The 27,000-nt window shown below is 47.9% G+C and overlaps 1 protein-coding gene across 1 annotated transcript in view; it reads right to left on the minus strand.

Annotated features, from left to right (window-relative positions):
* Nucleotides 1-4,497: 4,497 nt before the first annotated feature.
* Nucleotides 4,498-27,000, minus strand: part of POLRMT (RNA polymerase mitochondrial) — a 423,694-nt gene continuing 401,191 nt past the window's right edge. The window contains exons 20-21 of the mRNA XM_082261183.1: nt 4,840-4,904; nt 4,498-4,750 (exon numbers count right to left, since the gene is read on the minus strand). Coding sequence (XP_082117309.1) covers nt 4,701-4,750; nt 4,840-4,904 — 115 coding nt within the window. The 3' untranslated portion in view covers nt 4,498-4,700. The remainder of the gene's footprint in view (nt 4,751-4,839; nt 4,905-27,000) is intronic.

A 27,000-nucleotide genomic window follows, 5' to 3' on the forward strand; every position in this document is an offset into this window, starting at 1 on the left:
TCAGACTGCAAGAGACATTTTAGATGGCCAAAAAAAAAAAGCACTGCTAGCCAATAATTTCAAGCATGTAATTGCAGCTGCTACAAATCACTTACTGGTTAAACGGTGGTGCCAAGTAGCCTTCCAGCTCTCCTGGGCACTCCAGTGGCCATGGATCTGCTTGATCTCTCGCACCAAAGGACCTCTCTGTGTGTTTTATTTATGAACCATGTATTTTTTTTTTTCAGTGACTCACTGCTGTTGTCCATTCCATGGATTGTATTTTAGAAAGCCATATTGTGTATATCACAGCTGTATATTGATATATGTATATACATATATATATAAGCCTGTATAATCTGTACACTATACATCCTGTATAGCAGGAGTGGGGTTTTGAGTGTTTATCCAAGGTAGATGCAGATTCTTAAAAGCCACAAGTCAGGAATTTTCACTTACAGCAATGGAGGAATGCTGCGGCAAAGCACATTTTGATTTTGGGTTTATTCCCCTCTGCTGATTTATCTGTGGTGTGGCCATAGCTAGGTAAATAAACATAACTAGCCTTATTGTTCCAACTGGTGTATTAAATAGGCATGGCAGTGTGGATTATGAAACATGGTCATAAAAAGCCTATTCACCCTGCAGTTTTTAAATGCTCTTAATGGAGCTACACCACTGGTAAACTGTGCACGGGGAACAAGCCCATAGAGCACTGGAGTGCTTCTTTGATGAAATGCCTAGAAAGGGGCAGTCCCATCTAGACTAATTTCTCCTACAGGAATTAAGCTTTATAGGCAATAAGTACCCATCCTGATGTCCTCTGGATTGTGGCTTTAATTGTGATGGAATACAGCAATTACCATTGTGGCAGTTGGTGTCAACATTGGAAGAAAAAAAAGTACTACAACATTCCATTTTGTCTCTAAATTATGCATTATTTTCAAAAGCATGTCATTCTTGTGAAAAAAAAAAAAAAGCAAATGAGTTATTATATGTTGTGGGTTTTAAATGGGACTGCCCCTTCAGGATTATAAATATGATACAGTTTTTACCAATCCATTGGGGGGTGTACCCCAGACCTAAGAAGACAAAGTTTCTATTCTTCAGAATAGATATTGCCCCCTCTGCTCCATCTGTGGCTGGCAGTGTCACTGATGAATGTATTTCGGAGCCAAGGGGGGCCAGAAAGTGCAGGGTCTTGTGTCTCTGCAGAAGCTGCACTTTACTAAGCAAATGATTCCAGCTTCTTTGTGTGTGCAATAAACAGATACTTCTAAATTGTGTGTTGTTTTGACTGGTTAACCAGGTTAATATCTTTAGAGGGACATGGGTGGGATATCTTTATTGCTTTTGTAGTGTATAGCTCTCACACCTCTATGCGCAGCATTGCTAAAAAGGAGGCCAGATGAAGGTTACTCAAAGGACAGGTTTGAGAAAAATTTAATTCTGCAGGAGGTTGATGCATAGATTACTAAACTGCACATGGTGAGACAGAATGGCCACCTACAGTGTATTATAACAATTGCATCTCAATTTACTATAAAAAAAAGAGTTAACTGGAAAACAAAAAAAAAAAAATGTTGGAACCCTCCCGATATCCTTTTTATATGATGAAATTCAAAGCACTCTGCTTCATTTGCCACTTGTGCAGTCTTGAGGCTTTGATGTAAGCAGCTGGCACAGGCTTCCTTATACCACTAGCAAGTGATGGCAGTACATATATACACCCTATCAGGGGAGCAAGCCACTTTTCAAATACTGGCGATGGGATGGTATACACATCATACCTTCTCTGTAATTGCAAGCAAAACATGCCAATGTGCATCATGGCATCTTACAAAAACCCTGCAGTGTGAATGCATTTATTGGGTAACACATTGCTGCTGCTTAGGAATTGCTTGCCTAGGCAGGCTGAAACTGGCATGATCACCAGGTAAAAAAATAAAGGAAAGAGCAATAAAAAAGAAAACACAATGGAGCAAGTTCAGGGTAAAAGCTATTGTTTATTTCCATTATATTTTGGAGTGAAATTAAATGTTATACCTGAATTGAAGACAAGCGGGTCAATATACAGTTGAACTTTATTTTTCCCCACCAAAGTATTTGTAAATCACAAAGATGGCTTAGCAGAATTACAAAGCCCTGGCCCACTGCCCCAGCAGGAGCATGATATCGTACAGTGAAAAAAAACATTGGATAATGAGACCACACCAACACACAGATTATGTAATTTCTCTACTCTCCTGTGAGAGAGGCAGAGAAAGCCCTGATTGGCTAAGGGGACCTTTCACACTGCTCTGTAGCAAAATCCCTGTATTTTATATGCATTTGTGGGTTGCCTGCACCTGTGAAAAAGGGAACTGTGACTCAAATGCTGAGCAGGAGGATGACAGCTGGTCTCCGTGCGGAGACACAGCTGTCAGTTCCTCATGCATCTCTATGGGGGAATCAGATGGGAACGGACGTCTTGTCCGTTCTCATCTGACTCGATGAGCCACTGGACAGATGGAAAATAGTGTTTCCATCCGTCCAGATTTGACGGATCGGATCAGATGTCAGCGGACATGTCCCCGCTGACATCCGATGCCCCATATGGGATGCATGGGGGTGACCGTTCAGATCCGTCAAAAAAACTTACAGGCGGATCTGAACGGTCCGCCTGTGTGGAAAGCTAAACCAAAAAAAAAAAAATTATTTTGTCAGGAATCCTTTAATTACCACAGCTTTTATTCCTGTTCTGCTCAACAGACACTCTGAAAAGACCAGAATAAAGATAAAAGTATTTAAAGAATGATAGCTGTGCAATATTATTGAACTTGTGTAATCCAAAATTCCTTAAATTATAAGAAATATACATTTCTAAGTGTAAACAAAGCAATAGTGCACCGCAATCAAACTACCTTATGATTTTTTTATTTTTATTAGGATTACTGCCTTGCACTGATTTGGCCCTGGTTCACACTGACGCTACTTTGAAAATGTGCAACTTCACTTGAAGTAGCACGATTGCAGGTGCTACTTGAAAGACATCTGTGCAGCTTCATGCATAGATGTCTTTTGACGTCACACCCGAAATCGCCAAAAGTAGTGCAGGAACAGTGGAGGTGTTGCACCGATAGGGACAGAGCCATTGCCAGCGATTTGATCTGTCCAATCGCTCCAGGGTGAATGAATGAGTGCTTAGGCCTCGTTTACTTGGTCGTAACACAGCTGTAAACAATAACTGATCTTTAAGGCAAAGGAACAAAAGTTTCTGCATAATCAGGAAATAGACCCCTTTTTCAATGCACAAAAGTTGTCATGTTCTTTTTCTCAATATTATGTGTGTGTGTGTATTTAACCACTTGCCGACTGCCTAACGCCGATCTACGTCGGCAGTCAGCCCCTCACAGGCAAAGTGACGTAGGGCTACGTCACTAGCTTGTGAGGGTCTAGGGAGCGAGCGAGCGAGCGCCCCCGGAGGCGCGCTCCCGCGTGGTCACGGACCCCCCCCCGCGCGTGTGACCGGCGGACCCGATGTCCGCCGGTCGGCGGGGGAGAGGGAGAATGTCAGGCAGCTTGTGTAAACAAGCTGCCTGTCATTCTCCTTGCTGTTAGGATACTGATCACTCGGATCTAGTATGTAGATCCGTTGATCAGTGTCCATACAGCTCAAGCCCCAGCCAATCACAGTAGAAAGCACGCCCCTAGGGATACACAGCCCCTCCCTCCCAAATAAAGTTAACCCCTTCACTACCAGTGTATTTTTACAGTAACAGTGCATATATATAGCACTGATTACTGTAGAAATGTCACTGGTACCCCCAAAAGTGTCAAAAATGTCAGTCAAGGGTCCGATCTGTCCGCCCCAATGTCGCAGTACCGCAAAAAAAATCGAAGATCGCCGCCATTACACGTTAAAAAAAAAAACAACAAAAATGACAGAAATCTTTCCCTTGGTTAGTAAACGCGATAACTTTTGCGCAAACCAATCAAAATACGCTTTTTGCGATTTTTTTTACCAAACATAGGTAGCATAAAACAAATTGGCCGAAAAAGTAAAAAAATTTTGATTTTTAAATTTTTTTTTGGGGAATTTCATATAAAAAAATGTGAAAAATATTGCTATTTTTGCAAAATTGACGCTCTTTTTTTGTTTATAGCGCATGATCAAAAAATCGCACAGGTGATCAAATACCACCAAAAGAAAGCTCTGTTTGTGGGAAAAAAAGGACGCCAAATTCGTTTAGGTACAGCGTCGCACGACCGCGCAATTGTCCGTTAAAGTCGCGCAGTGCCGAATCGCAAAATACCCCCTGGTCGGAATGGGGGTAAAATCTTCCGGGGCTTAAGTGGTTAATAAGCAATGCACATTTACGTAACCTGGGTGAATGTTTCCATTGAAAACAATGGAGCCGAGTTCAGATCCATAAATAAAAAATGGTTATGACTGCGTTTTTGTACGGTGGTGTGAAAAAGGCCTAAAAAAAAAAAAAAATCGAAATTACGTATATTTAAAAAAAAAAAAAAAAAAGTTTTATTCATAGACTGGCACCTCTACAAAAATACAAGAGGTTCCTTCTTAAAGGGAAATTCATCTATTAAATACCTATGCAGCTTCCACAGGAAGAATAGACCTAAATTAATTGCTATGAAACAACAAGTAACATCCAATCAGAATGGGTAGAGAATGAACTGCAGTGCAATATACTGCAAGACCTGTGTATCCAGCCGTGTGGTTAACTGAAGAAATACGTAGAATCTTTTACATTCTGCAGGTTCAATGTACCTAAAATAGGAGAAGAGGGGATAATGAATACAGAAAAATGGCATTTTAGACAACACAGGACACAAAGAAGAAAGTGCTGCCCTTCTTACCTGTCTGTGGTACAACGCTGAAGTGGGCCTTCATCTTCAGACTGTCTGGGGACATGCGCTGTGAACTGAATGACACAACACACAGTCAACAAGCTGTTGCTAGGGGTAGCCATGTAAATGCAGTTTAAGTGCTGATCATATATTTTTTTTTTTATTGTAATTTGAGGGGACAAATGTGTCTGGTGACAGGGTCACTTTAAACATAACATCCCCTTGCAGTAGTAATTTATGTGTGTGCGCATTGACATTTTTGTCATTCTGTTTTTCAAAACAATATTACTTTGCATAACTTTTCACCGTTTTCTAGGGATCTGACATTTTCGGAGTGTTGGGTCCCTTAGGCCCCTTTCATACATGCAGCTCGTTTGTACATTTTTCGTCCATCTGTTGACGCATGAAGAACAGACATCAGCGACTCTCAATGGGGAAAAAAAAAAAAAACAGTTGGTCATCCAGTACATGCGCGCTTCCGTCAACATCCGTTTTTTTGGAATGGTTTAAAGCCATATTTTTCTTCCATTAAAAAAAAAAAATCAGTTGAAAAACTGATGTTAAAAGACAAACAGTCTATTTTTTTCTTTTTTAACTTGAGTCCCAGAGCCGCTCTTTCATGCAAAAGTGATGTAAACTTCATATGTTGTTTTTTTTTTTGAAAAAAAGTAACTGAACTGACAAACGGTCCACATGTGTGAAAGGGGCCCCGACTATGCTGTCTTGCAGTTACAGCTCTCCTTTTTCCAGTCTTTTATCTTCTTTGACAGTACTTATCTGTGCACACACAACTGAACTAGTAAACAAAAAGAACACATTACTGCCTCAGCTGGAGCAGTCATGGATTGCCTGCATAATGAACAAATTCGCCTGTGCTCAAAAGAGATGTGGCGGCAGAGAATCTTTATGGCTCCCGTTCTATGCACAGACTTTGCCACCCTCCTCCGAGGGGTCAGGGGAAACACTGTAAAAATAACAAAAAGAGGGCACACCATCCTTGTGCATTACCCAAGTGGAGTTTTATTAAAAATGAAGGAGAAAAGAAATACACTTTTAAGACAATTGTGTTTGTGAGTATATCAGTCCACAATGGACACAAAGCAGCCAGGTCACGGAGAGGGGGGGGGGGGGTGCGGAGTATCCAGCGCGCTGTGGGACCTTCCAAATGGCTCACAGGTTTCAAGGGGAAATCCTCTCTTCCTCTGAGGAAGAGGGGAATCTCCCCTTGAAACGCGTCAGCCATTTCAAAGGTCACTGTCTCTGACCATCGTGGACTGATACACTCACAAACACAAGGGTTTTAAAAGTGTATTTATTTTCTCCCTCATTGTAATAAAACTCCATGTCTGTAATGCACAAGGCACGCCCTCTTTTTTAGCCTATTGCCTGCAAAATGCCAGCCCTTAAGTTGGGCATACTGATCATTCTTTTCAAACAGCCAGTAGGCAGATCGAAAAAGAAAAATGCAAAGAATCAGCCACCGATACAAACAAGGTGGATAGGGGATCCTCCCTACTGCTTTTGTACTCTAGGAGACTCATCTGATGTCAGAATGCACTTGTCAAACTAAATTTCTCTGTTGCTCATTGACAGACGCAGTCCTCTTTGATTAATATCAAATTGGGTTATACTGCCCTCTACAGGAGTAGGACACTAGGCAGAAGAAAACATTCTGGCCACACCTTAGGGGCAGTCCCAGAGGGTATATCCTCTCACTTCCTGCTACAGGATGTCAGTTTTTTTCTGTCTAGTCAGGAGTAAGGACCAAAGTTCCTTGCTGGGATCTTTGGTCCTGGCAAGACTTTTTAGATAAATTCTTTTTTTTAAAATCAAAAACCGAGTTTATTAAACTGTGAAAAAGTACAACAAGCACCATAAAATAGGAGCACATAAAGGTACAAAACCACATGTACAGTAATGGACAGGCAAGGCATCAAAATACAAGAAATAAACCCAGAAGGAGAGATAAACACATCCCACACCACCCCCCCTAACAAAAAAAAAAAGAAAACAAAAATAAAGACAAAAATAAAAGTAAAAAAAACCCCATAGAGAGAGGATCCCCCAGAGTCCAAAAAGCATCAGTCCAACAGCACAGAGAACATAAAACAAAGAAAACGTACACATGTATAACCCATCAAGTGGAACACGTTAAGGATGACTGCAGCCACCTATCCCAGATCTTATATCTAGCGGGGCAGCCCCGGTTAACATAAATCTTTTTATAAGGCAGAGTAGCATTCACCTCGGCAATCCAGGCATTCAGTGTAGGAGGTGAGGGTTGCATCCAGCTACGCGCCAATAGCTTCCGTGCACTGAACAGTGTTTCGTGTATAAATTTCAAAGTGCTCTTAGTTACCTCTAGATCAGGAAATAAACCCAATAAACATTGCCGCGGATCCAGTGAGACCGGAGAGCCCACCTGATCGTGCAGAAACCGAACCACTTGCTGCCAGAAACAGTTAACGCGGGGACACTGCCAGATCAGGTGCTCAAAGGTACCAGCAGATAGCGAACATTTAGGACAGTCCGGGCTGCGGGAGGAGTCAAACTTTGCCATACGAACAGGAGTAAGATACACCCTGTGTAAAATATAGGTTTGCGTCAGCCTGTCAGACATCTTAGGAGACACCAGCTTACCCACCTCCAGCACATCACTCCAGTCCTCATCATCCAATTCCCCAGCCCATTCCTCCCAGGCGGGTTTCAGAGAATACGCCAACTTCGTAGCCGACGGGGTAAGAAGCAAGTCGTAAAACAACGAAATCAATTGCTTAGGTTCGTCTCCCCGAAGGATCAGAACAACATCCAACGGTTGCAACTGGGGGTAAGTACCACCAAACTGCGCACGCAAAGCGTGACGCAGCTGGAGAAACCGGAAAAACAGTTAGGCAGTTGAAATTCGGCCTTCAGTTGATCAAATTGTTTAAGGCGGCCACCGCGGAGAACATGGGAGAGCAGGTATATGCCGTGTCGTATCCAGACCTGCGGATCCGGAATCAGCAGAAGCTCCCGAAGGCTTCTATTAAACCACAAGGGAGTATCGTCGCGAAGGGGAGGAGGGCAGCCCAGTTTTGCCGCCGCCAAGTCCCAGATCCGCTTATTGTGGAACGCATACGTGCGCCTACCAGGGCTACCAAGCGCACCCGGGAGGCCTCGCAGGATATCACAAAAGGGATGAGGGAATTGGCCGGGGGAACCAGCGCTAACCAAGGACTCAAAGCGATGCCTATCTACCTTATCGAAATAAAAGAAATGGGACAGCTGCGCCGCTATATAGTATAGACTAAGATCGGGGACCGCAAGGCCGCCAAGCTTGGTAGGGCACTTCAGGGCCCTCCAAAACAGCTTGTGCCTGGAGGAACCCCAAACAAAAGACTTCAAAATAGACTCCAGAACCCGAAAGAATTTCAACTGAATGTAAACTGGCGCATGCCAGAGAACGTATAGGATGTTAGGCAGCAAGATCATTTTAATCAAGCCGATGCGGCCCATGACGCCTAACGGTAGCCTAGACCAGACCTGTGTCTTACTCTTAGTCAGCGCTATGAGGGGTTCAACATTTAGGGGTACGTAGTCCGCCAAGTCCCGAGTGACCTGAATCCCTAGGTATCTAATGGAACTAACTCTCTGCAATGGCAAAGAGGCCTGGTCCAGCGAGGGGGGAAAAAGATCAATAGGAAGGATCTGAGACTTGTCCCAATTGATTTTCAATCCAGAGAAGACCCCAAAGCTCTCAATGAGGCGGAGGGCAGTAGCGAGGGAAGGCCCAGAGTCAGCGAGATACAGAACCATATCGTCGGCATATAAGCCCACCTTTTCATCCAAAGTTCCCGAAGACAGACCAACAATACCAGGGTGGTCTCTCAGCGCCATCGCTAAAGGTTCTACCGCCAAGGCGTATAGCAGGGGGGAAATGGGGCACCCCTGCCGCGTCCCCCTAGAGAGGGGGAAGGCGACAGAGGTCCACCCATTCGCCACGACCCGCGCTCTTGGGGAGGTATAGAGTATGGAAAGCCATTTGATAAAATTGGGGCCAAAGCCAAAGCAATGCAAGCATTGCCACAGATAAGGCCATTCAACGGAATCAAATGCCTTGGCTGCATCTAAGGAAACCACCACCCTGGTACCAATCTGCGAGTGAGAAGCCCGAATATTCATATGCAACCGTCTGGTGTTGAACGCAGTGTTCTTAGCAGGCATAAATCCGGTCTGGTCTGCATGGACCAACGAGAGAATCACCTTGTTCAGACGCAGGGCTAAGATTTTGGGTAGGATTTTGACATCCGTTTGCAATAGGGATATAGGCCTATATGAACTCGGCTGACTCGGGTCCTTGCCCGGTTTGGGAATGAGCACAATAAGCGCTTCCCGCATGGAGTCCGGTAGTGTATTAGCCTTAAAGGCCGCCTGGTATAATTCAAGAAGTCTGGGGACCAACGTCTCAGAAAACGATTGGTAGAACTCAATTGGGAGTCCGTCAGATCCAGGGGCTTTAGAACGAGCAAATAGGGACAACGCAGTCACGATTTCGGTTTCCGTTATAGGGGCCTCCAGAGCCCGGAGCTGTGGGTCCGTCAGAGTAGGGAATGTGAACTGATCTAGAAACGAGGAGAGCTCCTGAGCAGAATAGTCCGCCCCAGTCGCATAAACCTCCCTGAAAAAGGCAACGAATTCGGCCGCCACAGCAGCCGCCTCCGTCACATGCTCCCTCGAGGGGGAAAGCAAGGAGATAACAACCGGGGGCCTAGAGTCAAGGTGGGCCAAATATGCCAACAATCGACCAGGATGTTCACCCTGTTCAAATATGCGCTGTCTGGCAAAAAACATGCAGCGTTTAGCCCTCTCGAAACAAAGTTGGTCAGTCACCCGGGATTGCAGTTTAAGATCAGCCAAGCCAGCAGGAGTAGGGGCCTCAGCATATCCAGCCTCCAACTCTTGCAGCCGGGCAAGAGCCTGAGTGTAGGACAAGTCAGAGTTGCGCTTGTGACGATTAATATGCTCGCTCAGTAAGCGGCGACAGTGCTTCTTAAACATGTCCCAGACAATTAAGGGGGAGGCAGTGCCCGCGTTAGAACTGAAGTAGAATTGCCATTCGCCCGCTAGCTTAGCAAGATCCGTCAAAACAGTCAACCAGAAGGGGTTCAGTTTCCAGGTCGGGGAAGGAGTCACCACCGTCCTACGTACAGTGACACAGTACGGAGCATGATCAGACAAAATGCGAGGGCAGAAGCTTGCCCCCAGCAATCTGGGGAGAAGATGCCGGGAAATCAGTATGAAGTCGATACGAGACAAGGAGGAGTGGGAGGAGGAGAAACATGAATAAGCCCTACAGGTGGGGTACAGATGTCTCCAAGTATCCACAAGGGCAAAGTCTGCCAGGAGGCGGGCAAAGCGAGTATCACGGGAGGGGTAGGCAAGGCCTCCGGACTGTCCCAACCTATCCAGATCTGGATTTAATACGGTATTAAAATCCCCCAACCACATGGCCGGAAAGGTCGGGTGTCTAGACATGAAGGCAAACCCCTCTGCCAGGACACCCGAACAATAGGGGGGAGGCATATACCAGGCCAGTAGCAGTAGAGGGGAGTTATCAATAATAGCTTTAAGGAATACATACCGGCCCTGAGGGTCCAATTCGACCAAATGAACAGCAAAATTAACAGATTTAGCCACCAGAACTGACACGCCCCTGGAGGAAGTAGTGTGGGTAGAGTGAAACGCAGTGGTGTATTTAGATTTTGTGCTGCCCTAGGCCTGACTAAACTTGTGCACCCCCTAAATTAAATATGACCCCCCCTTCCTGTAAAGGCCACACCCCTTCCTGTTTCCTACCCGTTCTGTCATCTGTAAACCACAGACCACAACCACAGTGTATCAGTGCCCATCAGCGTAGCCTCATCAGTTCCCATAAGTTCAGCCTCATTAGTGCCCATCAGTGCAGCCTTATCAGTGCCGCCTCATTATTGCCCATCAGTACAGTCTTAATTGTATATTATGGAATTCAATATGCTCGCTCAAGGACAAGGATGTTTAAAGAAATGAAAATTATATTATTGACATGATGCCTGCCATACCTGGGGGCAGAGGAGGGTAGGCGGAGCATTAGACTGCCACACTTATTGGCATTGGGGGCCGTCGGGCCAGTTGTATTAAGTGTGGATGGCGGCCTGCAGTCTGTCCGAATGTCCTCACCCGCCGGTATTATCATACTGGCTGGTAGCAGTGTGAGTGCTTTATGTGGGTGCCAGACTTATTTTTCTCCTGGACTATGCCCTCTGGTCCAATTTCCCCCATAAGACTGGCACTATACTAAAAGTGTAGCACAAGCTGACGGTAACCCTTTTCGTGCGGGAGCAGGGAGAAGGCTATTATGTGAGGTGCAGCTTTTTTGCTGCCCCCCTGCAAAGTGCCGCCCTAGGCCTGGGCCTTGTTGGGCTAGACCATGATACAGCACTGGTGAAACGCCCAGCCAACCCAAGGGCGTTTAAGCGCCCGCTGCAGAGAGCCAGCAGCATGGGTTTCAACCAGCACAGTAACATCGGCTCGACGGCGCTTCAAATAGTAAAAACACTGCGGAGCGCTTCACTCTATCCCCAAGGCCACGGACATTCCACGTCAAAAAAGTCAGGGACGCCATATGGAGACAAAAAACATATCAAAAACAGCCGTCTCAGGTGGCAAATAGGGACCCCCAGAGCCGGCAGAGCATCCATGGGCAGTTGCGTACCATAAAACAAAGAAATGTCGGTGGACAAGCGCTGTAGAACCATATAGAAAACAAATAAACAGATAGAGGGGGGGGGGCCTCTCAATAAAAGATAAAAAACATCACATTGCAAACATAAAACCCATTCCCACCCGGCTCTGCACAAACCCCAACTCGTGCGAGCATAAACCCCAAACAGAGTAGAAAAAGGCACAGGCACATAGCAGCACGTCCACCAGACCTGGGCCCCAAAAAGGGGGGAGCAGGCAAGGACCGGGGGACAATACTGAACATACCGCAAAAAAATAAAACAGTCATATGAGCATAAAATAAAAAGCAAAGCAGGAAAAACAGAAAGAAAAACAGTAGAATGCATCCGTGCATTCTGGGGGCGATTAACTCGCTGAGTAACGTGGAGAGAGAGCAAATCCCATTCCTTAGGAACAGGATCACCGCACAGTTCAGGAAGAGCTAGGTAGACTACCCATTATACAACAAGATCGTGCAACAGTCAATAATCCCAAATACCCCAAGAACATCAAGCAGGAGAAAAAAAAAAAAAGGGGAGTCAGAAAAACCTCCAGGCATCGCAGCTATAGGGCAGATGAAACATATAAAGACTCCAGATCGTAGAGGGAGGGGGGGAGGCCCTCTGCAGAGGACACAAAAAAACAGGTCTCACAGTCAGGATAGTGGAAAGCCCCCCCAAAACCCCCCCTCCCCAAAAAAGTAGTGCCAAAAAAGAAAAAAAAAACCCCCAGAAGAAAAGCAAACAGTCACCAAGGAGAGCAAGGGGCCTCAAGCAGGTGCAACATTGCGGCGGTCAAGCCAGTCCATGGCCAGTGCAGGATCCTCAAAGAATTGGACGCGGTCATCCACCTCTACCCGAAGGCGAGCAGGGTATAACATAGCATACTTTAGATGTAATGCCCGCATGCGGCGTTTAACCTCCTGGAACCGGGCCCGTTGACGCTGGACTTCACTGGAGAAATCCGGAAAGATAGCCACATGTCCATTCTGATAGGGAATATTACCCTTTTCTCTGGAAAGGTGAAGGATTTTATCCCTGTCCCGGAAATTAAGGAATTTGGCAATAAATGTGCGGGCCGGGGCTCCAGATGGAGGAGGCCGTGCCGGAATACGATGGGCCCTCTCCACCGCAAACATAACAGAGAAGGAATCGCGGTCATAGGTGGTAAGAAGTAGATCCTCAAGGAAGCCAGCCGGATCATTTCCCTCAGCTCTCTCAGGCAGGCCGATGAAACGGAGGTTGCATCTGCGGAGACGATTCTCCATGTCATCCTGTTTAGAATGAAGCTGCTGCACTTGGCGATGGAGCTCCTCGGCGGAGTGCTGCAGGGGATGCAGAATGTCCTCACTGGCGCTGATGCGTGTCTCTGCCTCTGTGACCCGGTCCCTCAGCTGAGACATGTCTTGCCGAATTAGAGAAATGTCGACTTTGACTTCCTCTATTTTTGAGGTGAGGGTGCTCTGGCAGAGGGAGATGGCGTCCAGGACCTTAGCGATGTTCGCCGCGGGCTTCTCAGGGGTGGAGGAAGGGCCAGCGCCATCTTGGGCCTGTGGAGAAGGCTCCTGTCGGCGGAACTTGGCGAGCTGTGCACCGGCGTCCGTGCCCCGCTTCGGAGGAGATATGATGCCCGGAGGTTTCAGCGGGACTCAGGGCACCCAAAAAGGTAAGTAAATAGCAGAGATATTGCCACAGGATAGCTGAACCGGAGATCGGGTAGACGGAGCTCTCACCACATGCGACCTATCCCATCATGCTCCAGGCCACGCCCCCAGATAAATTCTTTTTAGTTAGCTTTTTTTCTCCAGTTGTTCCTGTGAGATCTTCAAGCAATTATGCCGGATCTGGGCGACGGGCTGGATGTTGAGGTCCAGTGGTCACCCCAGCCGGCCTACAAGCGCGTGCAGATTCCAGCTCCGCGCTGGATCTGCCGCGACACATTTAAAAAATTATGCTGGAGCTGGGCGACGGGCTGGATGTTGAGATCCAGTGGTCATCCCAGTCAGCCTACGAGCGCATGCAGGCCCTAGCTCCGCTCTGGGTCGGCCTGCTACATAGTCCCGCTGGACGGGGACTGGCCCTGCGAGTTAAACGTCTCGCCAGGACGCCTACGACCAGTCGGAAACTGAGTCGCGGCGTCCGTATTGGTCGACAGCCCCACCACCTCGGTGGAGAGGGGTTCTGTTAGGAGTAGGGTGCCCGCCTGTTCCGGTATGGTGAGTAGAATGTTCCCTCTCTCCCATGTCGGGTTTTGGGAATGGATACGGGCCCCTCTGTGGATGGTCGGACCCTCTTGATCCTGGGTTCCCCCTCTATCCTATGACCTGCTTCACAGATCTCCCTCTTGATAGTGTGATTTGGTGAATAAGAGATACCACTCCAGGAGGCTTGGTTTGGGAGCTGACTATATGACAGTCACTGTAAAGAACTGGCGCTGTAAAAGGAGGAAGCCATGACTGGGGTCAAGGATGGAGACAGGGGCTGGCGTTACTATTTGAAATAGTCATGTAAAAGGGTGATGTAATCAAGCACCTACCTAATGCATAGTGATGCAGCTACATGGACTACCGCCATCCTCCCGCAGGTCGCACGGCACAAGCTGCTGCTATCCTCCCGCAGGCCGCACGATTCAGCAGGCCGCCGCCATCCTTCCACAGGCCGCCGCCATCCTCCCGCAGGCCGCACGATATCCGCAGGCCACCGCCCTCCTTCCGCAGGCCGCATGGATCCCGCAGGCCGCTGCCATCCTGCCGCAGGCCGCATGATTCAGTAGGCCGCCGCCATCCTTCCACAGGCCGCGCGGGTGGCCATGTTGGCGTAGCCTGGTGTCTCCTGCATGGGGGCGGCCATTTTGGATACGCCCAGCTACCTCGAGGAGTAGCAGTGGGAGCGCCGGAAGGCGTGTAAAGGGGCGGAGCCGCCTCCTTTACCAGGAAAACTATTCACAAGACTTCCTGTTCTGTAAAGGACAGCGCTGAGAGCAGTTTGGTAGAAGCTTCTGTGCATCAGGTGGTGAGCCCTTGGGGTCTCTCTCTCTCTCTGTGGGGGTCCGAAGCAGATAACGCTGAGGGGCGCTGTTGTGCTGGGGGATTACACACACAAAAAAAAAAAAAAGTTTTTTTCTTTTTGCAATCTTTGTTTGCTGGCAAGTGTTCCTGGATTAGTCATGGACCCTGCCACACATGTATCCCCACCTGATCCCCTCGAGGTGGCCACAGGACCCTCCAGTTCCCCACTTACTATTGATGCATTGTCAGCGGTTTTGGAGTCTTTTGTATCCCGGGTGGAGGTGGCCTGTCAGGGACGGGGCGCAAAGAAGCGACCCCCGCCTACCTCTATCTCATCTGACATTTCAGATACAGATTCTGAGCCTGTCGCAGCAGCTGCAGGCCCCTCTTCTGAGGCTAGTGTCCCATGTCCCATCTACTCGGAGAGTGAGGAGGAGAACATCTCTCCCTCCGCTATAGCGCAAGATGAAGAACTAGTACATGCACTGATTGTGTCTGTGCGGGAAACCTTAAGAATTGCCTTTGATACTCACAAGCCTACCAAGACGGCAAAGGTGTTTCCTTTGCCCAAATGTTTTCAAGATATAATTAAGGAAGAATGGGTCCGTCCAAAACAAACCCCTGGTATTTCCAAACGCATTGCTAGACGCTATCCGTTTGAAGAATCTCTGCTTAATAAATGGACGGTACCACCATCGGTGGATCCGCCGGTTTCCAGACTAAATAAAGCTACTGTTATCCCGTTGGAGGATGCTCCGTCTTTTCGGGATCCAGTGGACCGTAAGGCGGAATCTTTATCCCGCTCGATATTTACCCTGATAGGGTCAGCCTTTAGGCCAGTGTTCACTATTGCTCTGGTTGCACAAACATTGACAGAGTGGACCAAGTTGTTACGCCGAGATCTGGAGGGGAGAAGTCTCCCCCCGGCAGTATCGGACTTGCTGGAGCAAATGATACAAGCGCTACAGCTTGTCTGTGACGCCGCCTGGACGCCGCCTGGACACCGCTCCATTGTTGGGGCGTGTATCGATCTCTGCAGGGTCCTTCGGCGCATGTTATGGTTAAAGTGCTGGTCGGCGTATTAAGCTTCCAAAAGAGCTTTTGGCTGATCCCCCCTTTTCAAAGGGATCGCCTGTTTGGTGCTACCCTGGTTAAAATTATCAAGGGTCTCATTGGAGGCAAGAGCACCTTTCTACCTCAGGCTACAAAAGGTAAGGGACGTCGTCGCAGACGGGGACCTTCTTTTTTCTGTTCATAAAAAATTGTTTCGTTCCTCTAAGGCGAGTAATAAGGCGAGCTCCTCCAAAGACCCCGCAGGGGGTTTCAAAGGGGCCTACGGCCGCATCACCTTGAATGCGCCCGATCTCGTCTGATCTCGGAAACTAAACACAGTTGGGCCTGTTTAGTACCTGTATGAGAAACCGCCTGGGAATACCAGGTGCTGTAGGCTTAACGCTGGTCGGGTAAAAAAGATCCGGTCCTTCCAGACCTGAAAATAAGACCACACAGCCTGAAGGTGCGCCCCCACCCATATCTGGGGTGGGGGGACGTCTTCACCGGTTTCCGGACCCGTGGCTTTCCAGAAATCCAGACAAATGGGTTCGCGAGGTCATACGGGCAGGATACAAGATCGAGTTTTCGATCATTTCCACCGGTGCGATTCTTCCCTTCCTACATACGACTATCCCGGATCGCTTAAAGGCTCTGCTGGGCAAGGAGTGGTCCGGTCCCTTGGGGGGAAAAAGTTTCAGGGATTCTACTCGAACCTGTTCGCAGTACCCAGGAAAGAGGGCAAGTTGTGTCCAATTCTGGACTTGAGGGCCCTCGATTATTTTGTCCGGATGCAAAAATTCAAAAGGGAGTCCATTCGCACAGTGGTGGCCTCCCTGCATCAGATGGATTGTTTGGCGTCCATAGACATCAAAGATACCTATCTTCACATTCCCATTTATGCAGGACATCAGCGTTCCTTCGCTTTGCTGTGGGAGAGAACCATTATCAGTTGTGGCGTTACCCCTTGGTCTCGCCTCTGCTCCCCGGGTCTTCACAAGAGTGTTTTAACCCCGAATTTGACGCTGTTGCGACAGCGAGGCATGTCGGTTCTAGGCTACCTGGACGACTTTCTTGTCTGTGCAGAGTCTCCTTAGGCTCTGTTGCCAAACTTGGAGATCACCATGGTCTCTTTGGAACAGTTCGGGTGGCTGGTGAACCTGCAGAAATCATCCCTGGTCCCCACCAGGAGACTGGACTATCTGGGCTTAACTTTAGATACATCCTTGGCAAAGGTGCTTCTCCCTGCGGAGAAACTCCAGAGGATTCAGTCGACGACTCAGTTGTGATTGTCTGTCAACTGGCCTTCCCTTCAGATTTGCATGAGGGTTCGGAGACTGATGGTGCCCTCCTTCGAGGCAGTACCGTTTGCCCAGTCTCATACCCGAATTCTCCAAAAGGAGATTCTTCTCAAATGGAATTGGAATCCCGATTCCCTGGACAATCGGATCCGGCTGAGTGAACGAACCAGGAAATCTCTGGTTTGGTGGCTTCGATCAGTCAGGGGAAGTAATTTAGTCAGCGGGGAAACATGCCTGTCAGGGAAGTGAAGCTCTCACATAGTTACAGCTAATAGCGGCCGCTCCCCCCGCCCGGTGTCAGGTCAGTTCTGTTCTCATTCACACATAGTCGTGCTGAGCTGACAGGGATGGATCACATTAGTTCTCTCTATAGCGGCCGCTCGCCCCGCCCCCCCCGCCTGGTATGTCCATTCATTAATGCACAGATCCTAGTAGGGACGTCATTGAGAGGCGGTGCCGCCGGCCAGAGGCGGGACATTTGAATGAAGGACACCCGAGGAGGGGGACGCTGAGGCAGTGTGGGGGGGGGTGCTGAGGCAGCTTACCAATGGTATTTGTATTATGAAGCATGAGGGGTTAATGTATTGTCACTGCTGGTCACTCATCTATTAGTCACCGACCAGTGGCAGGTTTGAAGATATTAGGGAGATTCCCTTGCTATCCCAGAAGGTGGCCTTTTTGGTGGCTATCACTTCTGCACGCAGGGTGTCAGAACTGGCGGCATTATCCTGTCGTTCCCCATATCTGGTGGTTCATAAGGACAAGGTGGTTCTTCGTCCGAATCCATCCTTCCTTCCTAAAGTGATTTCAGAGTTTCATCTGAATGAGGATATTGTGTTACCTTCCCTGTGTCCTAAGCCCAGCCATCCGTGGGAGTTTGCATTACACTCCCTGGATGTGGTTCGGGCAATCAGGGTACACTTGACTACTACAAACTCGTTTCGTAAGACGGATTCACTTTTTGTGATCACGGATGCCCTAGAAAGGGGTTGCCTGCTTCTGCCGCGACCATCTCTAGATGGATCAGACAGACGGTGGTATAGGCTTATTCTATTAAGGGTCGGGATTCTCCGATCCCTGTTAAGGCGCACTCCACTCGGGCGCTTAGTGCTTCCTGGGCCTTCCTTCCTGGGCCTTCCGCCATCAGGCGTCAGTGGTTCAGGTTTGCAAGGCGACTAGCTGGTCGTCGGTTCATACCTTTACAAAATTGTATAAGGTTGATGTGCTGGCATCGGCGGATGCCTCTTTTGGCCGCAAGGTTCCTGCAGGCCGCTATTTGAGGAGACCGTTGGTCTACCTCAAGGGTTTGTTGGGTTTTTCACTTGGGTCTCATCTTTTTGCTCGATGAGTACTTGATGCTTCTGGTTGGCTCCGGTTGGGCCTTCTGGATTGGATTTTGATTTACGTTATCCCACCCCTCATTTGTGGCACTGCTTTGGGACGTCCCAATTTGATATTAATCAAAGAGGACTGCGTCTGTCAATGAGCGACAGAGAAAGATGGATTTTTGTAAGAACTTACCGTAAAATCCTTTTCTCTTAAGCTCATTGACAGACGCAGTACCCGCCCCTCTATTTTTGAGTTTGGTTGGGTTAATTTCTCTGACACTGCTGTGTGACATAACCGACATCCTGTAGCAGGAAGTGAGAGGATATACCCTCTGGGACTGCCCCTAAGGTGTTGCCAGAACGTTTTCTTCTGCCTAGTGTCCTACTCCTGTAGAGGGCAGTATAACCCAATTTGATATTAATCAAAGAGGACTGCGTCTGTCAATGAGCTTAAGAGAAAAGGATTTTACGGTAAGTTCTTACAAAAATCCATCTTTTCCAAGAAGCTTATTTGTGCCACAGATCATTTAAAATTCAGCTGGTCCCTGCTGAACTGGCCAAATTTAAATCCATCTATGGTCAGCTGTGAGAGCCTACCAAAAGCACAGCACATACACATAGGAGACTGAGTAGAGAGCATATGTGCACAATGCAATGAAGTGGGCTGGGGGAGAGGGAGAGCAGCAGCTCAACATTCAAGTGACCTGATTGTTACCGTGTTTCCCCAAAAATAAGACCGGGTCTTATAATAATATTGGCTACAAAAAGCACAAAGGGTTTATTCACATTATGTACAATGACGATCTAAAGTGGTTGTATATAAAATAAATATATATATATATATATATATATATATATATATATATATACACACACACACACACACACACACAATATCTCACAAAAGTGAGTACACCCCTCAGCATTGTTGTATATATTTTATTATATCTTTTTTTTTTCCTGTGACAACACTGAAGAAATTACACTTTGTTTTATACAAGCTGTACACTCACTACTTTACATAGTAGTAGTGTAAATTTGCTGTCCCCTCAAACTAACTCAACACACAACCATTAATGTCTAAACCGTTGGAAACAAAAGTGAGTACACCCCTAAGTTAAAATGTCCACATTGGGGCCCAAAGTGTAAATTTTTTGTGTGGCTACCTCCTGGGCATGGAGTTCACCAAAGCTTCACAGGTTGCCACTGGAGTCCTCTTCCACTCCTCCATGATGACATTACTGAGCTGGTGGATGTTAGAGACCTTGCTCCTCTACCTTTCGTTTCAGGGATGCCCAACAGATGCTCAATAGGGTTTAGGTCTGGAGACATGCTTGGCCAGTCCATCACCTTTACCCTCAGCTGCTTTAGCAAGGCAGTGGTCGTCTTGGAGGTGTGTTTGGGGTCGTTATGCTGGAATACTACTGCCCTGCAGGGCCCAGTCTTCAACGGGAGGGGATTATGCTCTGCTTCAGTATCACAGTACATCTTGGGATTCATGATTCCTTCGATAAACTGTAGCTCCTGGTGCCAGCAGCACTTATTCAGCCCCAGACCATGACACTCCCACCACCATGCTTGACTGTAGGCAAGACATATTTGTCTTTGTACTAGTCACCTGGTTGCCGCCACACACGCTTTACACCATATGAATCAAATAAGTGTAGCACCCTCCTAGGTAGGTGTTAGGAAAACCATAAGGGAGGCCCTGTCTGCTTATCAGGGGGGCCTATTTGTTCAGTCAGGCTGTCATGTGTTTCCAGGGTGTCAGTGGGGGAGACTCCCCAGCACAACAATGTCCAATTGGGGGTTCCTATTGGACAGTGGAGGAAACCTAACCAAAAGCACCCTGGGAGAGGGTATAAGTCTGAGGGGCACACATGACACAGCGTCTTTGGCGGGAAGCAGAGTCCCAGGAGGAGGGTGACAGCTGTCTCTCCTGTGAGTGGTAGTGAAGGTGTCCTTGGCGGTCGGCCTGAAGGACAGAAGGTTGAGCTGGGCTGCAGCAAGGGATCCAGTGTGCTATGGACCGAGTGGAGCTGCTGGGCAGAGGTTTCCAGGAAAGCAGCGTCGTGAGTACTGTAAACTGCCCAGGGGTCTGCCTAGGAGAGGGGACCACTCCAGAAGGTCAGAGGGATCCGGGAGCTAGATAACCAGTAGAGAAGGCTTATAAAAGGGGGTGCCAGAGTCTAAGCACTGAAGATGTGTGTGTGAAAGAGGGTGCCGATGCAGGCCCTAAAGCGTACAAGTTTTCAGCAGTGATAAAGTAGCTACCTCAGCAAGAAGTGCTTAAGGGAGCTTCAAAAGGAGTCACAAGAAGGTGATCAGAAGTCAGTTCAATGCTAATAGGCAGCAGGCCAGCGTTAACCAGCACCAACAGGCATTTTTTTTCTAGTTGTCCCCTGTAAATTGTGCAAAGTTGAGCCAAAGGAGTATCCCACTCATCCCCCTTCTCCTATCCAAGTTCTCAATAAATATAAAAACCCAAAGATACTGGAATGGTCATTGTTTAAGTGCTCACACTTGGAGAGACATGCACAAAGGTACTTTTGTTGCACCCGGTGACCCAGGGGGACCCACATCCAGCAAAACGGATGGGAATCCTGCTACATAAGTTTATCTTGGTTCACAGGACATGGTTCCAGTAATCCATGTTCTTAGTCTGCTTGTCTTCGGCAACAGTTTGCAGGCTTTCACCTTTAGAAGAGGCTTTCTTCTGGGACGACAACCATGCAGACCAATTTGATGCAGTATGCGGCGTATGGTCTGAGCACTGACAGGCTGACCCCCCCCCCCCCCCACCCCTTCAACCTCTGCAGCAATGCTGGCAGCACTCATACATCTATTTCCAAAAGACAACCTCTGCATATGACGCTGGACACGTGCACTCAACTTCTTTGGTCGACTGTGGCGAGGCCTGTGCTGAGTGGAACATGTCCTGGATAACCCCTGTCTGGTCATGGACACTGCTGCAGCTCAGTTTCAGGGTCTTGGCAATCTTCTTATAGCCTAGGCCATCTTTATGTAGAGCAACAATTCTTTTTTTCAAATCCTCAGAGAGTTCTTTGCCATGAGTTGCCATGTTGAACTTCAAGTGACCAGTATGAGAGCGAAAACACCAAATTTAAAACACCTGCTCCCCATTCACACTTGAGACCTTGTAACAATAACGAGTCACATGACACCGGGGATGGAAAATGGCTAATTGGGCCCAATTTGGACATTTTCACTTAGGGGTGTACTCACTTTTGGTGTCAGCAGTCTAGACATTAATGGCTGTGTGTTGAGTTATTTTGAAGGGAAAGCAAATGTACACTCACTACTTTACATTGTAGCAAAGTGTTGTCACATGAAAAGATATAATAAAATATTTTCAAAAACGTGAGGGGTGTACTCACTTTTGTGAGATACTATATATCCTGGTCCTTTAAACCATGATAGACCGCACAGTGCTTGCGCTGTGTCATTTACCCCCTCCCTAGGTTCTAAAAAAAAAAAAAAAAAAAAAACTGAAATAAAACAATAAAATGTTTTTTTAAAAAAGGTTCTGTGTCCCCTGTCAGCTCAGGAGTCAGCATTATGACATTCTGTAATCCCAAAAATAAACCTTGGTTAAAGTCATTGTAAAATGATGTAACCTGTTTTGTAAAAGCTCTTCTTCCCCGCTTCGAGCACTGCAGAGGGAGGGGTCGCTGATGTTAGCCGGGAGGAAAGGAGATCTCCAGCGGGTCACGTGAGTGCCCAGTGGCACTGTAAATAATGGGGTTTTTGACTTCCCATAAAATCCATTTCTCTGATGTTCATTGACGGACACAGCTCCTGACCTTCTTAACCATTGGTTTATACTACCCCCTACAGGAGTAGGACACTAGGCAGAAAAAAAAGTCTGGCTACGCTTTGCTATAGGGTTTTGTTACAAGCCGTGTCAGAAGAATTTCATCACCACTGAGGGGTGGGTGTGTGTCCGTCAATGAACAACAGAGAAATGGAATTTACGGGAAAACAAAAATCCCATTTTCTCTTTCGTTCATCGACGGACACAGCTCCTGCTCTTCTAACCATTGGGGCGTTCCAAAGCAGTGTTAAATATGAAGGGTGGGAACAGCGAGAAAGAAATGCCCAAGGCTAACTATAATAGCCAACCAGGTAAACAGGAGCTCAAATAAAACAACTGGAGCACACCTGAAAAAAACAATACACCCTCAAAGAGGACCAGGTCCTCTAACCAGCAGCCTGCAAAACCTTGCGGCCAAAGGAAGCATCCACAGATGCCAACACATCCACTTTATAGAACTTAAAAAGTGAAAGTGTGCACCGACTACCAGATGGCCGCCTTGCAAACCTGTGTCACTGGCGCTTGAAGGCCCAGAGCGCCCAGGTAGAATGCGCCTTGGCAGGGAAATAAAAGAACCTGACCCTTGATGGATCAGACAGACGGTGGTTCAGGTCTATTCCATCTGGAAATGGTCGCAGAGGAAGCGGACAACCCTTTCCGAGGCCCATCTGTGAGCACAAATAGTGAGTATGACTTCCTAAAAGACTCAGTTGCTGCCAGGTACACCCTAATTGCCCGGACTACATCCAAAGCATGAGGGGTCAAGTACCTAACTCCCTGAAGAAAAGTATGTACCAGGGAGTATGTGGCCAAGGGCTGTTGAAAGAAGACTGCTAAGGTCAACACCTGACCCTTGATAGTACTCAAGGCCAGTTTCTATTCAACCCCCCCATTAAGGGGAAGGTCAAGATCTGAGCCACCAAAAAAGAGCAACGATGAACCCCAAGAGACTCACACCACGCAATGTAGGTCTTCCATGTACGATGGTAGATCTTCCTAACTTTTAACAGAGTTGGAATCACCGACTCAAGACAAACCTCTAGCCATCCGAGGCCCATCTGTGAGCAAAAATAGTGAGTATGACTTCCTAAAAGACTCCGTTGCTGCCAGGTACACCCTAATTGCCCGGACTACATCCAAAGCATGCAATGCAATTACCTTCGGATGTTTTGGCCTGGGACACAGGTAAGGCAACACAATGTCTTCATTCAAATGAAAATCAGACAACCTTTGGAAGGAACAACGGACAGGGACGAAGAACCACCTTATCTCTGTAAACCACCAAGTAAGGTGAACGACAGGATAAGGCTGCTAATTCCGACACCCTGCACACATAAGTAATAGCCACCAAGAAGGCCACCTTCTGGGATAGCGTAAGCAGGGTAATCTCTCAAAAGGAGGCTTCTGAAAGACTGAGAGCACCAAATTGAGGTCACAAGGCGGCAATAGAGACCGCACTTGAGGGGTCAAGTACCTAACTCCCTGAAGAACAGCATGTACCAGGCGGTATGTGGCCAAGGGCTGTTGAAAGAAGACTGCTAAGGTCAACACCTGACCCTTGATAGTACTCGAGGCCAGTTTCTATTCAACCCCCCCATTAAGGGGAAGGTCAAGATCTGAGCCACCAAAAAAGAGCAAGGATGAACCCCAAGAGACTCACACCACGCAATGTAGGTCTTCCATGTACGATGGTAGATCTTCCTAACTTTTAACAGAGTTGGAATCACCGACTCAAGACAAACCTCTAGCCATCAGCACCAAGCAGTCAAAGCCAGCGACCTTAAAGAGAATGGAAGATTGGTCCTTGGGACAGCAGATCCTCCCTGAGAGGAAGCTTCCAAGGAATGTCAGCGACCAGCTACACTAGATCGGCGTAACAAGCCTGCAGAGGCCAGTCTGGGGCCAAAAAGATGACTGCGATCTCTTCGGCCTCAATCCTGCGTTGAAGTCTTGGCAGAAGCTTGAGAGGAGGGAATCGGATGATACTGACTCCACAGGGCCACCAGCGCATCTGTGGCATCCGCCAGAGGATCCCGTGATGGAACACTAACAGATCCACCTCGGGGATGCCCCATCTGAGACACTACTGATGAAACACCTCTGGATAAAGGGACCACTCCCCCTTGGTCCAAGGCCTGCCGACTGAGGTAATCCGCCTGCCAGTTTTCCATCCCAGGTATGTGTACGGCGGAGAGGGCTGGAACGAACCGCTCTGCCCACCTTAGAATGCTAGCTACCTCCAGAGCTGCCAGGACACTTCTCTTGCCCCTTTGAGGATTGACATAAGCCACGGCCATGGCATTGTCCGATTGAATGCGCACTGGACATCCCTGAAGACAAATCCGTCCAATGTTCCAGGCACAGTCTAATCGCTCAGAGTTCCAAGATGTTGATCGGTAGTCTGGACTCTTCCAGTGCCCAGATCCTCTGAGCAGAATTTTGCCGAGGACGCCTCCCCAGCCAGACAGGCTGGCATCCGTGGTGACCACTGTCTAATACCAAGGGGAGGAAGCATTTGCCCCAGCCGAAGCGCCAAGTCACCATTATCAGGGACTATTTCATTCCTTGGCTCAGCCGGATCTAATTTACCAGTTACATACGAGGCCCCAGCAAGAGAGATTCTGGCCAAATGGGACAAGAATCTGTAGTCTCTGGACAAACAGAACCGTCTCAAAAGGTAGACATCATCAGGCCCAGCACCCGTATGCAAGTCCAGAGGGATGACCATCTGCTGTAAAGCAGGAGACGAATTGCAGCCTGCAGTTGCTGGAGTTTGTCCACAGGAAGGAGCACTCTGACTAAGGCTAAATCCAGAGTCAGACCCAGAGAGTCCAGCTTTGTGAACGGAACCAGAGCAGACTTCTGAAAATTCAGAATCCAGCCAAACGACTCTCATGCTCGTATGGTGATTTCCGAGTTTTTCCACCAGAGCAGTAGGAGACTCCGCTCGCAGAAGGAGGTCATCCAAGTAGCCCAGTACCACGATCCCCTATTGGCGTAACAATGCTAGCATCAGGGCCAACACTTTCATGAAGACCTGAGAAACAGAGGCGAGAACAAAGGGTAACGCCACAAACTGATGATGCTCCTCTCCCATGGCAAAGCGGAGGAATCACTGGGGACCGACACATTGGAATGGGAAGGCAAGCGTCCTTGATATCGATGGAGGCAAGAAAATCCCCCTGATGCAAGAAAGCCACCATCGTGCGAATGGAGTACATTCTGAACTTTTGCACCCGCACACAGCAGTTTGAGGTCCAGAATTGGACGCACCTTGTCTTCCTTTCTGGGGACTATAAACAGGTTTGAGAAAAACCCCTGAAAACGTTCCGCAGTCGGAAACAGGACCATTGCCCTTTAAAGTAATAGGTCTTGCACCGCCCCAAAAAGAGCCTGTAAACGGACTGGGGACAGTCGCACATTGCAAGGAAGAATCTTACTGCAGGGTAAGAACGAAACTAGATCTTGCAGCCGGACCATAAGACCTCATGGACCCACTTGTCTTGTACCAGGGGAGTCCACGAGTCCAGGAACCAGCGAATACGTCCCCCCACCCCAGATTCCTTGTCAAATGAGGCCCAGAAGGGCTTCGATCCCTTGTCAGTCGACCCTGAGGGAGGAAAAAACGTTTAATAAGCCGATAAGGAGGGCCCACGTCTCCTTGAAAGGGAAGATCAGTCAGGCCTTTTTAGAAGTCTGGTCCACAGACCAGCACTTGAGCCCAAAAAAAAAAAAATGGCGAAGGACCAATGCCGAAACAGAGAGCCGAGCCACTAGGGGAACAGCATCGAAAGAGGCATCACAGATAAACTGCAGCCCCTGGACCAGCTTAGCAAAAGCAGGGGGGACCTACTACCCCTCCAGGTCATGGTGCAAAAGCTTAGCCCATTTGTTCAGAGTCTACGACACCAGGGCAATGGTGAATATCGGCCTCAGTGCTGAACTAGCCAGGGTGTACATATTGTGGGCCACAGCCTCCGACTTCCTGTCAGCGGGGTCTTTAAAGGCCAGAGACACTTCAACCGGAATCATGGTTGTCTTGTTTAATCTGGAAACTGGAGGGTCCACCACCGGTGGAACAGTCCACTTCTTAACCAATTGCCGACCGCCGCACGGCTATTGCGGCGGTCAGCCCCGTACAGGCAAAGTGACGTAGTACTACTTCGCTAGCCTGAGAGCCTCTAGGGGGCGAGCGCGCGCCGCCGGAGGCGCGCTCCCGCCTCTGCTAGTTCCCTAATAAATCCGCGCATGTGACCGGCGGACCAGATGTCCGCCGGTCACTCGCGATCTCCCTGTGGAGAGGGAGAAAGGCAGACGGCTGATGTAAACACAGCCGTCTGTCATTCTCCCTGATCTAACTGCAGAGATCATATGATCCTGCTATGTAGGATCGTATGTATCTGTGGTTACATCACAAGCCACATCCCTTTACAGTAAGAAGCACGCCCCTAGGGACACACTTAACCCCTGCATCACCAATAAAGTTAACCCCTTCCCTGCCAGTGTCATTTTTACAGTAACAGTGCATATGTACAGCACTGATTACTGTAGTAATGTCACTGGTACCCCCAAAAGTGTCAAAAATGTCAGTCAAGGGTCCGATCTGTCCACCGCAATGTCGCAGTCCCGCAAAAAAAAAAAATGGCAGATCGCCGCCATTACTCGTTAAAAAAAAAACACCAAAAATGACAGAAATCTTTCCCTTAGTTAGTAAACGCAACAACTTTTGCGCAAACCAATCAAAATATGCTTATTGCGATTTTTTACCAAACATATGTAGCAGAAAACAAATTGGCCTAAAATGTTAAAAAATTTTGATTTTTACATTTTTTGGGGGGGAATTTCATATAAAAAAAAATGTGAAAAATATTGTTATTTTTTCAAAATTGTCGCTCTTTTTTTTGTTTATAG

Source organism: Pelophylax lessonae, assembly GCF_965119305.1.
Source record: "Pelophylax lessonae genome assembly, chromosome: 1".
In the NCBI taxonomy this organism is placed as follows: domain Eukaryota; kingdom Metazoa; phylum Chordata; class Amphibia; order Anura; family Ranidae; genus Pelophylax; species Pelophylax lessonae.